At 40.1% G+C, this 18,394-nt stretch overlaps 1 protein-coding gene across 1 annotated transcript in view; it reads left to right on the top strand.

Moving 5' to 3' along the window:
- Window positions 1-3,501: 3,501 nt before the first annotated feature.
- The window catches only part of LOC5566852 (protein ABHD17B), a 44,321-nt gene continuing 29,428 nt past the window's right edge, over window positions 3,502-18,394 (top strand). Inside the window, exon 1 of the mRNA XM_001651227.2 lies at window positions 3,502-4,365. Coding sequence (XP_001651277.1) covers window positions 4,091-4,365 — 275 coding nt within the window. The 5' untranslated portion in view covers window positions 3,502-4,090. The remainder of the gene's footprint in view (window positions 4,366-18,394) is intronic.

The following is an 18,394-nucleotide window of genomic DNA, read 5'->3' as shown; positions in this document are numbered from 1 at the left end:
AATGTCCTGGGGTAATTAATTACAGTGATACCTCCATGAGTCGATGTTCCATGACTCGATATCGACTCATGGAACCATATTAGAAACAAAATTTCATGGTTACTATGATGGTCCCTCGAAACTGCTTTCCAAAGGATTTCTGTTCCATGACTCGATATTTCCATGAGTCGATGGTCCCTTCAATATCGACTCATGGAGGTTTCACTGTACTAATCCACTAAAGACAAATGCCGGGTTTTTCAATTACAACAATTCATGGATAAATCCTTGACGAAATCTTTGGAAAAGAATATCTGATATGAGCATTTGAACATTTGGTTAAGAAATTGCTGGAAGTAGTTATTCTATAAGGAATTTCTTTAGGCTTCCAGGAAACAGTGGTGGATTTATCTGTAAAAATATATGTTGCAAAAGCCATGTAGTTTTTTTTTTTTTGAATCAGAAGAAATTCTTTTAGGAATTCGTGAAGAAGTGCTTTGAGGAAGTTGTCTTTATGAACTTTGTAATCCGTTAACGTTGAAGGGTCTATCATCGTAATGGTTAAAATTTCGAGAACAGTTTTTCTGCTCAAAACTGAAATTTGTTCGCTGAAAATGTGTTCACTGTTTCAGTTGAAGAGAATAGAATACAGTGAACACATTTTCATGTACATAGGTAAACGTTGGGGCCCAGATAGCTGTAGCGGTAAACGCGCAGCTATTCAGCATGACCATGCTGAGGGACGTGGGTTCGAATCCCGCTGGTCGAGGATCTTTTCGTAAAGGAAATTTTCTTGATTCCCAGGGCATAGAGTATCTTCGTACCTGCCACACGATATACCCATGCAAAAAATGGTCAATCGGCAAATAAAGCTCTCAGTTAATAAGCGTGGAAGTGCTCATAAGAACACTAATCTGAGAAGCAGGCTTTGTCCCAGTTGGGACGTAACGCCAGAAAGAAGAAGGTAAACGTTGCTGATTTCAAATGAAAAAAAAAACTGCTTTTGAAAATTCTAAAATTAGTGACAGATTCTGCTCCATAATAAATTTTTGAAAAAATGTGTTCAAAATTCGAATTTTTCGGAGAATTTTTCAAATCATTAGGAAAAGGACTTCTTTGTATAAATTAATAATTTTAGAATGATTAACCGTACAATAATCATTGGAAAAATATTTTAGGGCATGCATGTAACATTTGTTTCACTATTTCTTATTTTGGGCGAAAGCAATATTGTTGGGAATTCCCCAGGAAACGGCTAAAAAGAAAGTCCAATAGTTGGATATGGAAAGTGAAATTCATGTAGAACATTATTTCTCAAGACTGGAATTCCTTGTATCAATTCACCGATTGAATCACCGGTGAAGCTATGAAAGAATTATGGGAAGAAATGCTAGAGTAAAGTCTGCCAAAACTTGCTGCAGTAAAAATTTGGAGAGAAATCTAAGAGTGAAATTGAGGATTTGTAAAAATAAGTGGATAAATGAAAGGAATCATTGAAGCAATCTTCTTTTAAGAACTCATACATCTCTACAGAGAAATACCCTAAAAATGTAGCTCGAATACCTAAATAACTTTTTGATTGACACTCTTGGGATTGGCTAGAGAACGTTTTGAAAGATTTGTTGGGTTAATTCTTATACAGTATGTAAGTTATTATCGAAATGTTATGGAAGCATGTCCTTGTGGAACATTGGAGGAATTGCTCGTGAAATCAATAATACATTTTAGGAGACATCCAGAAATTCATGCCCAATTATCTGAAGTGATTTCTGAAAAGTTTGTGGAACTCTTGAATTTCTTGAAGGACTTCTCCGGAAAATTTATAGGGTGATTCTTGAAAATAAGTTGAAGCTCCTAAAAGTTCATGAGCAATTTCTTTAAGTAATCTTCAAAGGATTCAGGATTTGCAGAGTATTTCAGAATTACTCGAATAAACGCCTTGGAGTTGTTGAGAATGATCATCTGAAAATAGTAAAGAATTAATTGAAGAAACTCGACTATAAATGGTATTTATACTGCCAATTCATGTGACATTTGGACGAACAATAAAAAAAACTGCATAAACAACACGTTGATTGCTGGAGGTACTTCTGGAGCCCTATCGGAACCGGTCTGGAAAATCTGACACCGAACACAAGTTTTTCTTAATGGGTTTCGGAAAGAATCGATGAAACATTCAATGAACGATATCCTAGGAGAAATTCTAAAAAATCATTAAGTTCTTTAGTTTCCGACGAAATTTCCAAAGGATTTCCTCGACATGTTTATTGGGTCGTTCCTGAAGACAATTCTCAACATTCTTGCATTCATAGGAGATTTTTGAATTAATATCTGGAAGTAAAGATGGATTAGATGAGGGGAATCGTTTGTAAATAATATACTTTGAGATTAGCAACAGCAGCAGTGACATTTTGGCGATCAATGAATGCACCACACATTGGTTGCTACGACCCACAGCCATGGAACCAAAGACGTGTTTGTTCGAACTGTGTAATATATGGGCGAACAGTTTGCATTTACAGAACCTCGAACAGTTCGCGCGAATATTGAACGAATGTTTTTGAGCGAACGTTCGTGCATTGCGCGCGTAGTGTAATCAAGGCTTTAGCCTTAAAAGAATCCCAGAAAGTACTAGAAGAACTTCTCCTTGAATCCCTGTGAGAAATCATGGAAGAAACTTTGAAGAAATCCTTGTAAGAATTTTCAAATAAGCATCTGCAAAGGAACAACCGTTTTTTGTGGAATAAGGATAGAGATTACCAGAAATTTTCTAGAAAGGTTCCAGTAATTTACAACTAATTTTTATCATTAACCTAGGAAATGCTAAATTATCTTTCAAATGTCTTCACAAATGAAATGTCTTCCAAATACCTTTCGCCTTCCAAAAGTCTTCCACACAACTCAAATGCCTTCCAATGGAAGAAGACATTGTCTTCCAACCTGGCATCCCCTGGTCAGCAGAGCTCAGGAAAAGTGAATGTGTAACATTTGAATCTCAATTTATTTTATATGGATTCTTTTTTTTCGTGTACGGTTTGAGTCTTCGGCTACATTTATCAAACACTCAAAAACTTTTCTTTCCATCGCCAATTCGATGGATGCAAAGCGGACCTCTGAATAGAAGATTATTAGCTTGCCACGCAATGTTCTATGATTTCGATGTTTCCGGGACCCCCCAAGCGCACAGCTCTATTTGTCATCATTGAGCCGCTCTGCTGTCAAATACCGTCATCATCAATCATCGCGCTGTTGAGAGTAATATTTGAGAAGGGATCAACGTTTTGTAAGTGCATTTTGCGAAACCATTGCATCATTTTTTTCAGAGCTCTTTTCAGACATTCAGCAACAATTTTCATAAAATTAACAAATTTTATTTTTGATATGACTATTATTTTTATTTGGGCAAAATCGAACAAGCTCTAAAACGACTAGATCATCTTTTGTTTACCAAAACATTAAAGCCCTTTTCAAACATTGACCCCAGTATTGTGAAAACGCGAACAGAGCACCCCATCATCATGATCATCAGCCAGTCAGTTTAGTTCCGTCAGCAGACGAAGGAAAGAAAGATTGGGTGTTGAATGTGTGGCGCATTTCTAGTGGAAATAATCTCGAATTTTTGTGAAAAATCTTCAATTTGGGTGTGAAATTTTGTGTGACCACAGTGGTGGCGTGTAAGGCAACATGTTTTCCGTACAGCAGCAGTGAAATTGTGTTTCGCGAAGCGTGAACGGAAGATTTTTCGCTAAACGATCTGGGATGAGTGTTGTTTCGTCGAGTGATTGAAAGAGGAGCAAAAAATAAGTGCTGAAGAAGTTCGGGCTTCTGCTTCATTTTGAAAAAAGGGTTTCGACGGCGAAAAAATCGCTTCCATATCGTAGCTTTATTGCATTAGTTTGTCGTGTTCGGTGCTTAGAGGGGAATCACACAGTCGGTCAAACTGGAACGGAACAAAAGAACGTCGACCAGCAGCAAAGACGCCCGAAAACACCACGGTTCCGAGGGAACGATTTCTGCTGGATCCGTGGAAGGCGCGGGAGGAGGAGGAGGAAGTGCCGACGTCGGGAGTTCAACGACAACAGCAGCGGAAGCAGTCGAAAGCAAAAAGAAGATGAACGGGCTTAGCTTTAGTGAGTTGTGTTGTTTGTTCTGTTGCCCGCCCTGTCCGGGCCGGATTGCGTCCAAGTTGGCATTCTTGCCCCCGGAAGCGAGCTACGATCTGAAGGCGGACGATGCCGCCAATAGTAAATTTACGCTGAATCTGCTGGATCGGGCCGACTGGCAGTACGGTGACCGGGAGAAGGAGTGCTTCGAGGCGTTCTTTGCCCGGTCCTCCAGGGGAAACCGAATCGCCTGCCTGTTCGTCAAGTGCAGCACTAATGCCAGGTAAGAACTCGGAATCAGTCCGAGAATGACATACAAACTTCAGCATTACTTCGACATCCATTCCTTGTGTTTGGCTGTTTCCGAACTGTGATGGCAATCGGAATGTATCATCTTTCGTTTCGGGCTGATAAGGAGAAGCAGTTTGTGCCTTGCTGGCAGATATGCTGCTGTTCATGAGCGTAGCCAGTAAGGGGTGTTGTCTCATCCTGGCCGATCAATCAAAATCAACTTATTTACTACGAATGTTAAGGTACACACATATTTCTAGAAATCACAGGCCTGGTAACACTCTTTTCAATGGAAGGCCTTGAAAGTCTCTATTTTAATCAATATGGTCTCTAAAGTATATCTTTTCCTTACTTTGCTTGCAATAAATCCTGATCAAAATTCTAGGTATAGGTTTCAGAGAAACCTTCGGAGACTATAACGCGACTAGGTTCTTCTAGAATTTAATCTGCAATTCCTTGAAGAAAAGATTCAAGAATTATCCTAGTGATTTCTGCAGAGATTCCATCTAGAATACTTCTACAGAGATCTCTCCCGAAATTCTTCTAGAGATCTACAATAATCTCTTATAAATTCTTCCTGCGTTGTTTCAAAGGATGTTCAGAATAATTTACTACAAGATATCCTTGAGCACTCCAAAGTTACTACCTGTAGTAAGTTCCTCAGGTATTACTTCAATTATTTTTTTCAAAGACTGCCTGGGTTTTTCTCCAAAGAGATCTTCCAAAGATTCATGCATATTTTCTTCCGAAAAAATCCACTAAGGTTTAAATGAGAGTGTTTAAAACAGAAATAGTTTATGCATTTTTCCAAGAAATCCTGCAAAGTTGGGATTCATCATGAAGCTCCTGTAGATTTTCTTTAGGTATTTCTTCAGCATTTCATTTAAGAATTACTTCTGCAGTTCTTCTAAACATCTCTTAAGAGGTTTCATTCCTATCCATTTTTTTAATATGGTGGTATATTATGCCGTGATTTTATTGATTTTGTTTCAATCATTTTTTCTAGGAAATCTTCTAAAACTTCTTCAAAAGTTCAGGAGTTCTTTCAGATATTCTTGTTCTTTATGGGTGACTTAAGAACCTACATAAGTTTCAGAATTTTCTTTAGAAATATCTCCCTTTTTCTGAAAAAAAATCTTGTACATCTCTGCAATTTTTTTTCTGGAGACATTCTTGGAAATATGAACTCCTAAAAAAGTCTTACCGATCTTTGCAGTAATTCCGAAAAGTATCGTTAGAGAAATTCCAAGTTGAAATTCTGAACAGGAATCTGGGAGTATGTCCTACAGAAATCGATGTAAATCACTGGATAATAGCAGTGTGGCTACCGAATCGAGAAAAAGGAAAAAACGAGAAAAAGACTGAAATTTTAATCCACCGGAAAAAGACGGGATTACCAGGGAATTTAATATGATCATGGAGAAAATCGTTTTCAACGTAAAGTGTTCAAGCTCTAAATCTACAAGCCACCGAAAATATGTTGTAAAAAGTTGTTCTGCTTGATAATATTGTGAATAAGCATCTATGATTTTGTTTTAGCAGAGTGATAATGAAATACACCTTTACTGGTTGGTGGTTGACAAAGGAATGAATAAATTTATTTTCAGGATCTCTTACATTCAATATCAGAAGGTTGCTATGATCGATTGTACTTCAACATCCCGCCTCAATTGATCAATCCCAGCATCGTTCGCAGTTTACTGAATCTCGGGGCAGGAAGGCCTTTCGTCATCAGATCCGCTAGTTGGTCCTCGGTTGGCTGATACTGTAATTTAATCTTCTTCTCTTGGATCAGGTCTCGCAGGAAAAAGTACTGGATATCGATATGCTTCATCCTTCTATGCTTTCTCGGTTCTTCACAGATGGCAATGCATGGCTGGTTGTCCTCATAGATAGTCACCGGTAAGGCAACTTCCACATCAAGCATCTTCAAGAGGTTCACCACCCACATCGCTTCGCAGCTGGCTTGGCAAAGAGCCATGAACTCCGCCTCAGTCGTCGACAACGCCACCGATGTCTGCTTTCTGGTTGCCCACGAGATCGTTGCTCCATGCAGCTTCACCACGTACCCCGAGACGGAGCGCCGGTCGTCCAGATTATTACCCCAGTCCGCATCGGCATATACGGAAAGTGTTTCCGACTCCATTGACCTCCGGAAAACCAAGTTGTAGTCGACAGTAGCTCGCAGGTACTTCAAAATCCGCTTCAGGTGAGCCCAGTGTTCTTCAGTGGCACAACATTGGAAACTCGCAAAATAGCTTACCGCCGCGCAGATATCAAGCCTCGATGTGATCATCAGGTACATCAAGCACCCAATCAACTCCTTGTAAGGCTTCGTCGTGAACCGCGTCGGATCTTCACACTTGAGCAGCTTCAGATGAGGGTCCATGGGAATAGCAGACGGCCTACAATTCTCCATCCCAAAACGCTGCAGAATCTTCATCACGTACTGCTTCTGGTCGATCGTCATAACGCCGTCGGCTCTGTTTCGGTTGATATTCAGTCCAAGAAAGCACCGCACCTCGGCCAGGTCCTTCATCTCGAACTCTCTTGACAGCTTTTGCTTTAAATGTTTGATCGCCAGAATCGAATTCCCAGCAATCAGGATGTCGTCTACGTATATAACGAGATAAACGACTGCCTCTCCCTTCGACCAATGGTAAAGACACTGATCATGCTGACTTCGTTGAAATCCGATGCTCGTAATGAACGTGTGGAACCTCATATTCCAGCTCCGGGATGCCTGCTTCAGTCCATAAATCGCCTTGTTGAGCTTGCAGACCAGATCGTTTCCCGCCTCAAAGCCTGATGGTTGCCGCATATAAATTTCCTCAGTCAGTTCGCCGTTCAGGAACGCGGTCTTCACATCCATTTGATGCACGTGCAGGTCTCGCTGGTTCGCCAGTGCCAACAGAATCCTCAACGTCGTCATCTTCGCCACAGGGGAATACGTTTCCGAATAGTCGAAGCCCTTCGTCTGCGTGAAGCCCTTCGCAACAAGTCGGGCTTTGTATCGGTCGATCTTGCCTTCACCGTCTTGCTTAATAGTGAATACCCATTTATTGCCTACAGGTCGACGCCCAGCAGGCAGCTCCGTCAAGCTCCACGTACAGTTCTTCTCCAGGGATGCTAGTTCAGCTTCGATTGCCTCCTTCCACAGCGGCCAGTCGTCACGCTTCTTCAACTCCGCTATGTCGCTTGGAATGTTGTCCACGTACTCCTCGGCACTCAAAGCGAACGCCGAAATATTGTAGTCTTCGTGCCAGATAGGAGGTGCACGAATTCTACCGCTTCTACGTACCTTGTTTTCATCAGGATTACCGCCAGCAGCTTCATCAAGCAACGTTTCATTCAGTTCTTCATTGTCGGTAGCTTCGTGCTCATCGTTGATCTCAGGTAAATCTTGATTTCCTTCCTCACCGACGATTGGATCTTGGTTCACAATCAGCTCTTCATCTTCGCCATTCTTGCTGTCGTCCGATTGACTGTTGCTAGTCTTGCCTTCGTTGAACACGATGTCTCGAGCCACAAATACCTTCTTTCCGTTCCAAACACGGTATCCATTCGGTGCGTAGCCCACGAAGATCGCCTTTTCGGACTTCATATCCAACTTCTTCCGCTTCTGCTTCGGGACATGGACGAAACATTCTGCACCAAAAATTCGAAGGTTACTCACGTTTGGCTTTCTTCCATTCCAGACTTCATAGGGAGTGCGATTACCATCCACAGCAACAGTCGGACTGCGGTTGATTAGGTACGCCGCTGCATATACTGCTTCGCCCCACAGGCGCTTCGTAACATTGCTTCCAGCCAGCATTGCCCGTACCTTCTCGACGATGGTTCGATTCATCCGTTCGCTCAGCCCATTCTGTTCCGGTGTGTACGGAACCGTCATTTCCAACTGGATACCTCGTTGCCGACAGAACATCTTCATTTGCTTGCTACTGTATTCGCCACCGTTGTCGCAGCGAAGACGAGACATCCTAGTTTGGAAATGTGCCGTTGCCATAGCCTCGTACGTCTTCAGACACTCCAGCGCTTCATCCTTCGACTTCATCAGGTAGACGACCGTTAAGTGGGTGAAGTCGTCCGTGAAGGTGATGAAATATTGCATGCCGTCCCACGACACAGGCGAGATGGGACCACAGACGTCGCTATGCACCAGCTCCAACGGACGGGTTGTCCGCTTTCCCTCACGGCTGACGAACGATTCTCGAGTTTGTTTGCCAGCAAGACATGGTTCGCAAACCATCGACTCCGAACATCCAGGCTTCACGCTGCTTCCCAGATCGAGTCCATCCACCATTTTTCGGTTGATAAGCTTCATCAGGTTTCCGTTGCCAAGGTGACCATAGCGTTGATGCCACAAGTCCAGCTCCTTGGTTACCTTTCCTGTTACCATAGCACTGTTTGGCGTTGATAGGTACTGGAAGTCCATCGCATATAGCACACCAACTTGCTTGCCGGTTGCTACGACATCTTGATCGGCATCTTCAACGACTACCTTGCCTTTGTGGAAAATCACTTTCTTTCCCGAACTTTCCAGCCGACGCAGGGACATCAGATTCAGCGTCAGCTCTGGAACGAAAAGAACGTTTTCCATACGCACATGGATGTGCTCACCATCGACAGTCGAGTACACGTTGATTTCTCCACGTTGCCTAGCGACCAGGTTGACACCTTTCTTCGCTGTCGCGATCCAGACGGGCTCTTCCAGCACCTCCAGATTTTGGAACAGTTCTCGTTGATTCGCCATGTGGTCTGAAGCCCCGCTATCCAGGTACCAGCTCCGCGATTTCTCATCCGAAGCTGACCCGGACCCGGCAACAAACGACACAGTTTTTGCAGCAGCACTGACCTTCGTAGATTTCTTCTTCTCGTGGTTCCGACCCTGCTCTTGACGCAGTTCAGATTCAGGACAATCGGCTCGCTTGTGGCCGAATTTGCCGCAGCCAAAGCACTTCAGACGGCACATTCCTCCGGACTTACCAGCAAACGCAACGTTGTCCGATTCTTGATTGGCCGACGAGTTTCTTCCCTTTCGCTTCGATTCAACGTCCAAATACTTCCCTTTCACGAATTCCAGGGTTAGCTTCTCTGAAACCGCCTCCATTGCCGTGTTCACCGACTCGTACGAAACCGGCATAGTGAGCATCAGGTGGCACACAATGTCTTCCTCGTCCATTTTCGCACCGGTCGACTTCAGCTCCCGAATCAACTGATCGAAGCGAAGAAAGTGGGATTCCAGACTCGAACGCTCATCGTGCTTCATCTCCAACAGTTTGCGCTTCAACATGAAACGATTCGTCAAGCTCTTCCGCTCGAAAACCTCATGCAGCCCGTTCCAGATTTCCTTCGGACTCTTCTTGTCCTTGATATACTCCAGGTGACTATCCGCGACCGCACCGATCAAGACCGAACGACACTTGTTGTCCTGCTTCTTCCGGTTCGCCTTCTTTTCCTCCTTCCCCTTCTTAACAGCTGCCGTATCCGTTTCCGGGATTTCCCAGAAGTCTTCCTCCTCCGCTGCCTTCTCGACACAGTGCGCGATTTCCAACTGCTCCAGGAATGCCAACATTCGGAACCTCCAATTGTTGAAACCCGTACCGTCGAAAGGCTTGATCTTGAGGAACTTCTCGTCGTCTCCCATCGTACCGGATTTTAACTGGCTTCGAGAACCTTCTTGGTTTGGGTTGTTCTGGGCCCAAAACCTTTTAGCAGAGTGATAATGAAATACACCTTTACTGGTTGGTGGTTGACAAAGGAATGAATAAATTTATTTTCAGGATCTCTTACATTCAATATCAGAAGGTTGCTATGATCGATTGTACTTCAACATTTTGGACATATAACATATAACTCTAACTTTGCCTAAAGCTTATAAAATTCACCAATTTAGCCTCATGATGTTAGTTTCACATCTTTTCAAAACCACTGTGCCATTTAAAAAGAAAATAATTTCAAAAAGTATTAGGTTTGGAGCTTTTCAAATATCATCCGAAATAACCTATTTTTCGACACTATGGGGCAAGTTTGCCACCCATATGGGGCAAGACGGCTACCGAATGATCATCGCATGTAATTCTACTTGTAATGAAATTTTATTTATTTCCTATTAATATAACTAGGACGCTAATTGATAATTAAAAAAAATGTTATCGTAATAAGGGGATGCTTTATAACAAGGTTCAAAACACGCGTAACTCTCTATTACTCAATTCGAATAACTAAAATGGTTATTTTTGTCTCCATTCAATACAATGCATGTATTACTCTTATATTACGGCTAATATGTATAATATTACAATAGGTCAGCACTAAATAACGGAAAAATGTTAATGAAGAGATGTAAAACGGTACTTAATAAGCCAAAAGCATGTTATTATTGAATATTTTGAGAAATAAATCATTTTGGAGGGCAAAAATGTCAGTTATTCCCCTACTTTACTTTAGAAACCACTACTGGTGCCTTATTTCGGTTTATTATTATGATTTTGTTGATGATGTTAACAGTTTTATAAATTTCACTCCAACAATTTTTGTTCACCAAATAGGTAGTACCAGTGGCGATTCCCTAACCTCAAATCTACCTGTTCCACGATTACAAATTCTGGATTTTCAGCAACAAATTAGCATCTAACAAATAAAGCTTTGTTAGAAAGGAAGATTACAACCATTTACTTTGTCAACTACCGAAAAGCTAAACATTACATATAATTTGCAATTGGATTAGATGGACAAATTGATGTGAAGATTTGCGAAAAAGTTACACGTCTTCTCAGTGAGAATCGAACTCACGACTCCCCGATCTCTAGTTAGGGCGCGTTACCACTACGCCATGAGAGGACTCATGAACCTTGATTCATAATTAAAAACAAGTATTTATCGAGCAACGGACTCATGTTCCGTAACCGGTCGTTTGAGAACGTCGCGACCCATTGGAAGCCCACATAATAGAAACCTCAGCCAGCGCAGTTGCTGGCTAGTGTAGTGTGCTATTCCTATACCTAAAAAACAATGCGCTCTCGGGCTAGGCATTGGATATATATAGAAAGCGTTGTGTTTGGATGGGCATCTAATTCTTCCGAAAGAGGTGCACTTTGCGAAAAAGGACCACGTGATTATTGAGCTGAAATCGAATTCAGGTTAACTTCTGCGTTCATGAGTCCTCTCATGGCGTAGTGGTAACGCGCCCCAACTAGAGATCGGGGAGTCGTGAATTCGATTCTCACTGAGAAGACGTGTAACTTTTTCGTAAATCTTCACATCAATTTGTCCATCTAATCCAATTGCAAATTATATGTAATGTTTAGCTTTTCGGTAGTTGTTAAACTTCCACTCGGCTGGTTAGCCATAAACCACGATTCATAATTAAAAACAAGCATTTACTTTGTGTTTTATAAACTAAATTTGCCGAATTATCCATTTTTAGATTCGTAGAACAGGTACAAAGTTAGGTAACGAGTCGCCTCTGGGTGATACACTTACCCCAATAAGTGTACATTTCAACAAAACTGGATTTCGTATGTAAAACAAAATTTTTTTTTTCGTTCAAATGCCACAATTACTTATACATTTTTTTTTTCATTCAAATGCCACAATAACTTATACATTTGCATAGCATAGTTTCACGATGTACAGTACGTTAGAAATATCTGTTAATAATTTACCATTTACCAAGCTATTTAGAAACAACGAAATCTTATAAAAAATCCACTCAAATTGGGTTATCTTTGCAAAAGTCGATGTAAATACGTAAAAAATAGAGCAATTTTCATAATATTTTGATCATTGTATTGTGAACTATTAGAGAGGGAACATATTGTTGAGCTCAAAGGGAAAATATATATTGTAGTTTTTATAAAGAGCATGGGTGGTACACTTGCCCCAAAGTCAGCTAGGTTTCGTTTTTTGTGTTCTTGATCAATGTTTATTCTCTTTTCCGTCTTTTTTTGGTTTATTTTTATCAGGCAAGAGGTCTCTAACTTCCTATTTTCAAGTAACTCGGTCGCTACCAATCCCGGAATCACTCGAAGATTTTTTTCTTTAACTCCTTGTAAAATTCGTCAATTTTTTTCATTGGATGTATTTAGTTATTCCTTCAGGTAATCTAACTAACCCGCCAAGGCTGCAGCCAGGTTAGTAAAGATAATTAATAAAAATGATAATATTGCTTTGAAAATTGCTCCTAATAATTCTCTTAGAATTAATGAATAGCTACTCTTGCAAATATCCCTCCAACAATTTGTTGTTCTGGCCTTTTCTCTAGACAGCTTAGATTAATCAAAACATTTCTTCAGGTGTACCTCTGAGAACTCCTCCAAAAATTCTTTCAGAATTTCTAATAGAACTTTCATTAATAATTAATCTCTGAGTTAATAATTAATCTTCGAACGAGAACTTTCAATTTTTTCCTGCCGAATTTTTTACAAAAATTCCAAACTATTCTTTACGATCATTGTGAAGTACCACCAGAAGCTTCTCAGAATAGCAAAGCATTCCTACAAAAATTATTCCAATTTTTTTTAAAGGTTCTGACCGGAAATTTTGAACTAAAAGACATTGCCTTAGACAGGGATTTCCCAAAAAATTGCTCCAGCGATTCTTTGGTTCCCATATAAGTGCTAATGGGGTAAGCCCACCCATCGCGGCAACATTACACGTCCTAGGGGAGGGAATGCAATGATTATGATGCGGAACCACAAATCGGTTTAAAATCGTCAATTCTGGATTAAAACTATCCTGGAGGCAATATTGAAAAAATCTATACGAAAAATTTCGTGAATTGGTTTTAATCATGTTTTCAGTGACACAGTGACCTGCCACTATGGTTTCCTGAATATGTGCTTTATTTTTGGAGGTTCTGATCGCGGGACAATTTGCCTGTAAACGTTAAAATGTCCATACTGCCCCATGGGGGTGTCCACTTTGCCCCGCTAGTTTGATGGTGACTACCAAATGGTCGGGGTTCTGCTAAACCGCACCAAGTGCCATTTTTCCCAAATTGAGTTTTTTACACCAAAGGATAAAAAATTATCCTTTGGTGTAAAAAACTCAATTTACACCAAAGGATAAAAAATTATAACCTCAGAATGCATGTAATTCTACAATAAAAGAACAGTGATCTGAAGAGAGTGTTTTGGAAAGCCCAAGCTAGACGGTTCGTTTTCGGGACGCCGGGAGTTTGGTTTTCGGTTCGCGTGTTGTGCTGGGCAGTGTTTTGGAAAGTCCAAGCCCGACGATTCGTTTTCGGGACGCCGGGAGTTTGGTTTTCGGTTCGTGAGTTGTGCTGGGCAGTGTTTTGGAAAGCCCAAACAAGACGCTTCGTTTCCGGGAGGCCGGGAGTTTGGTTTTCGGTTCGCGTGTTGTGCTGGGCAGTGTTTTGGAAAGCCCAAGCAAGACGGTTCGTTTTCGGGGCGCCGAGAAGTTTTGCTGTTCGCGCTGTGTGAGTTCAAAAAGATATTCGTGTTCAGTCAAGGATGGATTACCAACTGGTGAGCTCGTTTCATGCTTATGATAACACATTTTTTCATGAAAGCGTTACTTTTTTTGTAATATGCAATCAAACTTTGTATGATTCGTCACTATAAGTGTCGGCTTTATGCCTGTTTTATACAATTCTAATAAACATAAAATTTTTGACATTTCTTAAAATATTTTTTGAATTGTTTGACATTATGAATGTCGACGTTTATTTTAAAACTTCTACCAAAGACTTTTCTTCTTGAGGCATAAATTTTGTAATGTTCAAACAAACTATGTATGGTTCGATTCTACCCCATTACCCCGAATATCATTACCCCGAATGCCATTAACCCGAACGCCATTACCCCGAATTCCAAAACCCCGAACGACCCATCACCCCGAATGACATTACCCCGAATTCCAAAATCATGGGGAAATGTCATCAATGTCATCATGTCAAGATAATTGTGAATTCGGGGAAATAGCATTCGGGGTGATGGAATTCGGGGTAATGGTACATTCGGGGTAATGGAATTTGGGGTGATGGCAATCGGGGAAATAGCATTCGGGGTAATGGGGTAGAATCGTATGGTTCGTCACTACATGTGTCGACATTATTCCTGTTCCATATAATTTAAGATATACGCATATATTTTTCTCTTTTCGCCATTAATAAAAACTTCTTTTGAATGGTTCGACATTATAGATGTTGACGTTTATTTTAAATCTTCTACCAAAAACTTTTTGAGACAAAACTAAAAACTAGCTTTAAGTATAAATCGTATTTTTCCTCCTTATCCATGGATCGCATCACCGACCAAAGGTGACTCCCAGGTCTATTCCTTCTTCACTAATAAACACCCTTCCCGTGGTGATTGTGGAGATGCAGAGGTATTCTCGGTCTCTAGAAGCAACAATCATTACACCCTAACATTCCTTTCCTATCCCAACTTACTGTAAGGACTTGGCCGGCGCCGTTATTGATCAATAATATTAGATCTGCTAAAATTGCACTCCGAGAGTAAGCGGAAACTCCCATCCCTTATTCATTTGGATCGCAGTGCAATTATTACCAGTTCCGATCAATCACGGAGTAGCAACCATTGACATGTACAGTCAGTCTATGCTATGCTATGCTATGCTATGCAAAGGATAAAAAATTATAACCTCACTGCTATAAAAATATCGAGTGATTTGAACAATCGCTTGTAATCTTAGATCACAAATTTTGTTTGGAAGGACACGTACGTCATCAGAGAGAATTCATTTTTCAGATATAAAGCTATATTTTTCCATTTTCCTTCTATATTCTTACAATACATCCATTCAAAGCAACTCATAGAAACAGAGGCCAGTGAAATTGGGCAGCAATTGATTGATTAAAATTAAATACTGTTTCGGTGGCGTTGATCTATTTTCTTTGTTTATCCAGCCACACCGCACTAAGTAATGTTTATCTGAAAATCACATTTAGACATGAAGTAAAGGCATTTACATGCAATAAATACTTGTATTTGCTTGTTATATAATATGTTTATCAATCCACACAGAAGCCGTAATGAAAAAACGAATTAATTTAATCTGATACTGTGTGAACAACTCAGGTGGACTTGGTCCGCTTTAGTTGTTCAGAAAATCGCCTTATCGCCATCAAACCCCGTCAGACAAAGTGCACATTACTTGATTCAAGTTTATCACCATTGCTTTAAGAAGTGAAGTTTACCATTAAGAAGGCACGAGTTCGAATCCCGATGAAACTTTTTTTCTGTAGTTCTATCCGATGGTGATGGAAATCAAACCAATTTTAGATTCTGTGGTTATTCTTATATTGCAGTAAAACTTCAGCAGGTCAATGTACATCTGAAATGATAGTCATTCCTGGTGAACACTTCACGCATTGAACTGTGAACTTGATCAGCGAAGGTGCACTCAGGTGATCTGCGAAGGGCAGATCGAATTCATGGTTTTCTTCGATCATTAGGATCTATGTATGAACACGTGAGAACCTTGATCCAATACATATAAATCCGTCCCATAAACACTTGTGACATGGATTCCAACATGTACGGTGATGATAAACATCATTTGTCTCTAATTTACTTGTTGTTGAAAACTGTGAAACACATCCAACCATACCGAACCAAGAACCATATTTTTTTTTAATTTTTGTTCAGCCAGAGTGAACTGAGTGCTTCATATTGTTTAATGAAATTCAATTACATCGTTAATATTTGATGATTTACTAGTATATTTAATCTTGGTGTACTTATTGAACACTGGTAATCGCATGTGAACGATAAAAAATTAAAATTATCGTCCGCGATAAACTAGTACAGGAAAAGACTTTAAAGTAAAATATCTCGGAATAAAGATTTTGGCAGAACCCCGACCAAATGTAAGCTTTTTTAAAACCTTTGTTTGGAAACAAAATATTTTTTTCCAAATTATGCAACAATGTTCAACCAATGCTTAAGTTCTCTAAAAAGCATACTGCACATAAAAAACAGTTAATATTCATGTCTTTACAGCCAAAATAGGCAAATTCCTTAGGATGTCCATACTGCCCCGTATCCCCCTACTATCATTTCAATGGAGAATTCCTTGAAGAAATTCTTTTTAAGATGCCTAATGTAATTCGGGAGTTATTCCTGTAGGAACATGTACCGTTAGTCAAAACTATCTTTGAGAACTCTTGGGGGAACTATTTGAATCCTTATACCGTTTTGTCTCGAAATCCGAATGTGACTCATATGCCGAACGCTCGACTTTATACAGTGATTTTTTTAAAGAAATCATATAAATGTCTTCACAGGATGATAAACTATTTTACTTTTCAAGTCGTACATATAGAAATGTTTAACTTTTGACTTTTGAAATCGTCACTGTTGGGTATTGTGCAAAAACAATGCAGAGGTTGAGTAAAATGATCGTTTTGCGTGAAATTCATAAATGAATTTTTGAGGTTGCTTATCACCCCTTCCCCCTTTTGTTATGAAATCCGTGCTACGCTCATGCTGCTCTGACTGATGCGCAAGCAAAGAAGACGACGATTCTGACAAAATATTATTGTTTACTCACTAGTTGCTAATTAAGCAAGAAATAGTCGAAGGGAACCGTTTTCGAGATAGGCCTACATACAATCTTCACACGCTCGTTGCTGTGTAGGTGCAATGTTTTCCCTACTTGTTCTGAGGAAATACTTTACGGTAGGAGAAATTGCAATTTGCTTTGCATTCACATTCACATTTTATCGTTATTTTGTTCCGCGAAAACAACGAACATTGGAAAAGTTAAGTATTTTCATTTTAACCTTAAAAAAGTTTAATATAAAAGATGATTTTCCTGGTTGTAACTCAATCAATACTTTCTTCCTCTTGGCTTTGCGTCCCCAAATAGGCTGAGCCTTTTTTCAGCTTAGTGTTATCTCAGTAACATTTATTAATTTGTTAGTTAGGTTAGTCTAGTTCGAATGAGCTAGCGAAGTTTTGTGTATCCCCGTAAGAATTATGTTTTGAGGATCCGTCTTTTTACCGTAGGGCTTGCTGCAATCCTAGAGTGAGTTAAGACCTGTCTTCACTACAGAAATGGAACTGATTTACAAGGAATGGATGAGTGTAGAATATAGTAGACTCGTTAGATCATTAGGACTCAAATTCCAGAACGATTTTGATGACATCCAATATGCAATCCCTGGTTAAAATATATAGACATGTCTGTTTGGGCTTTGTGAATGTTGTAAATTATTTATCGTAGCCATTATATGTTTGTAAATAATTTAAGAACCTGTGTAGCTTATGGCCGCTTTCCTTAAGTTGGTAATACATACCCTGGTTCATTGTAATTCATGACAAATCACGGCAATGTGATACAACGCATAACGTCGTTTAGCTTCATGGTCGTTTGTCATAATAGCCGTTTATGAGTTTGTTTTATGTTTAATTATGGTCAATTCTATCATGATTAAATAAAAATTGCTTAAAATGGTACGAAGAGTTCTCCATGGAAATGCTAGCAGGTCGTGTATGGTGGCATTTAACCAAAATGCAGATTTTGGTCTGCTGCTTAAATTGGCCAGACTGTTTTAGAAATTTGAACAAACAACTCATTATTCTTACATAAAGCCAGTAAACGAGCAACATTCGTCACCGCGATGATTGAAAAACCAGAACACCTGAGGAAGGGGAAGCCCAACACCAAAACGGTTTTTTTCTTTGGCCCAAACGTCCAAAACATTCACGCTTGTCTGATAACAAACGCGTTCGCTCAATAATTGCACCCGAAAGCTGGTACTTATAGGCCAAAGCGTTGATGATTCAGATTGGACGGCTGCTGTCGGATCGTTTTCCTTTGAGATAATGACTCATGTTAACACGACAAGCCCATCAATAATAGCCTGATAAAGAACACCTACTAAACGGTTTTCATGCGAAAGTTACGGTTTTGATGCACGATATGAATCCGAGGGTTACTAACAACTTACTGGCTCGGTAAGTACCTACAGGGTGCGACAAAGGAAAAACCACTGAGTTTTCGTATCATCAAATATTACTGGTGTT

This window comes from Aedes aegypti, chromosome 3 (assembly GCF_002204515.2).
Source record: "Aedes aegypti strain LVP_AGWG chromosome 3, AaegL5.0 Primary Assembly, whole genome shotgun sequence".
NCBI classification, from domain to species: Eukaryota; Metazoa; Arthropoda; class Insecta; order Diptera; family Culicidae; genus Aedes; species Aedes aegypti.
Note: the sequence above shows the minus strand (reverse complement) of the source record. Positions and strands in the feature narration are given on the sequence as shown.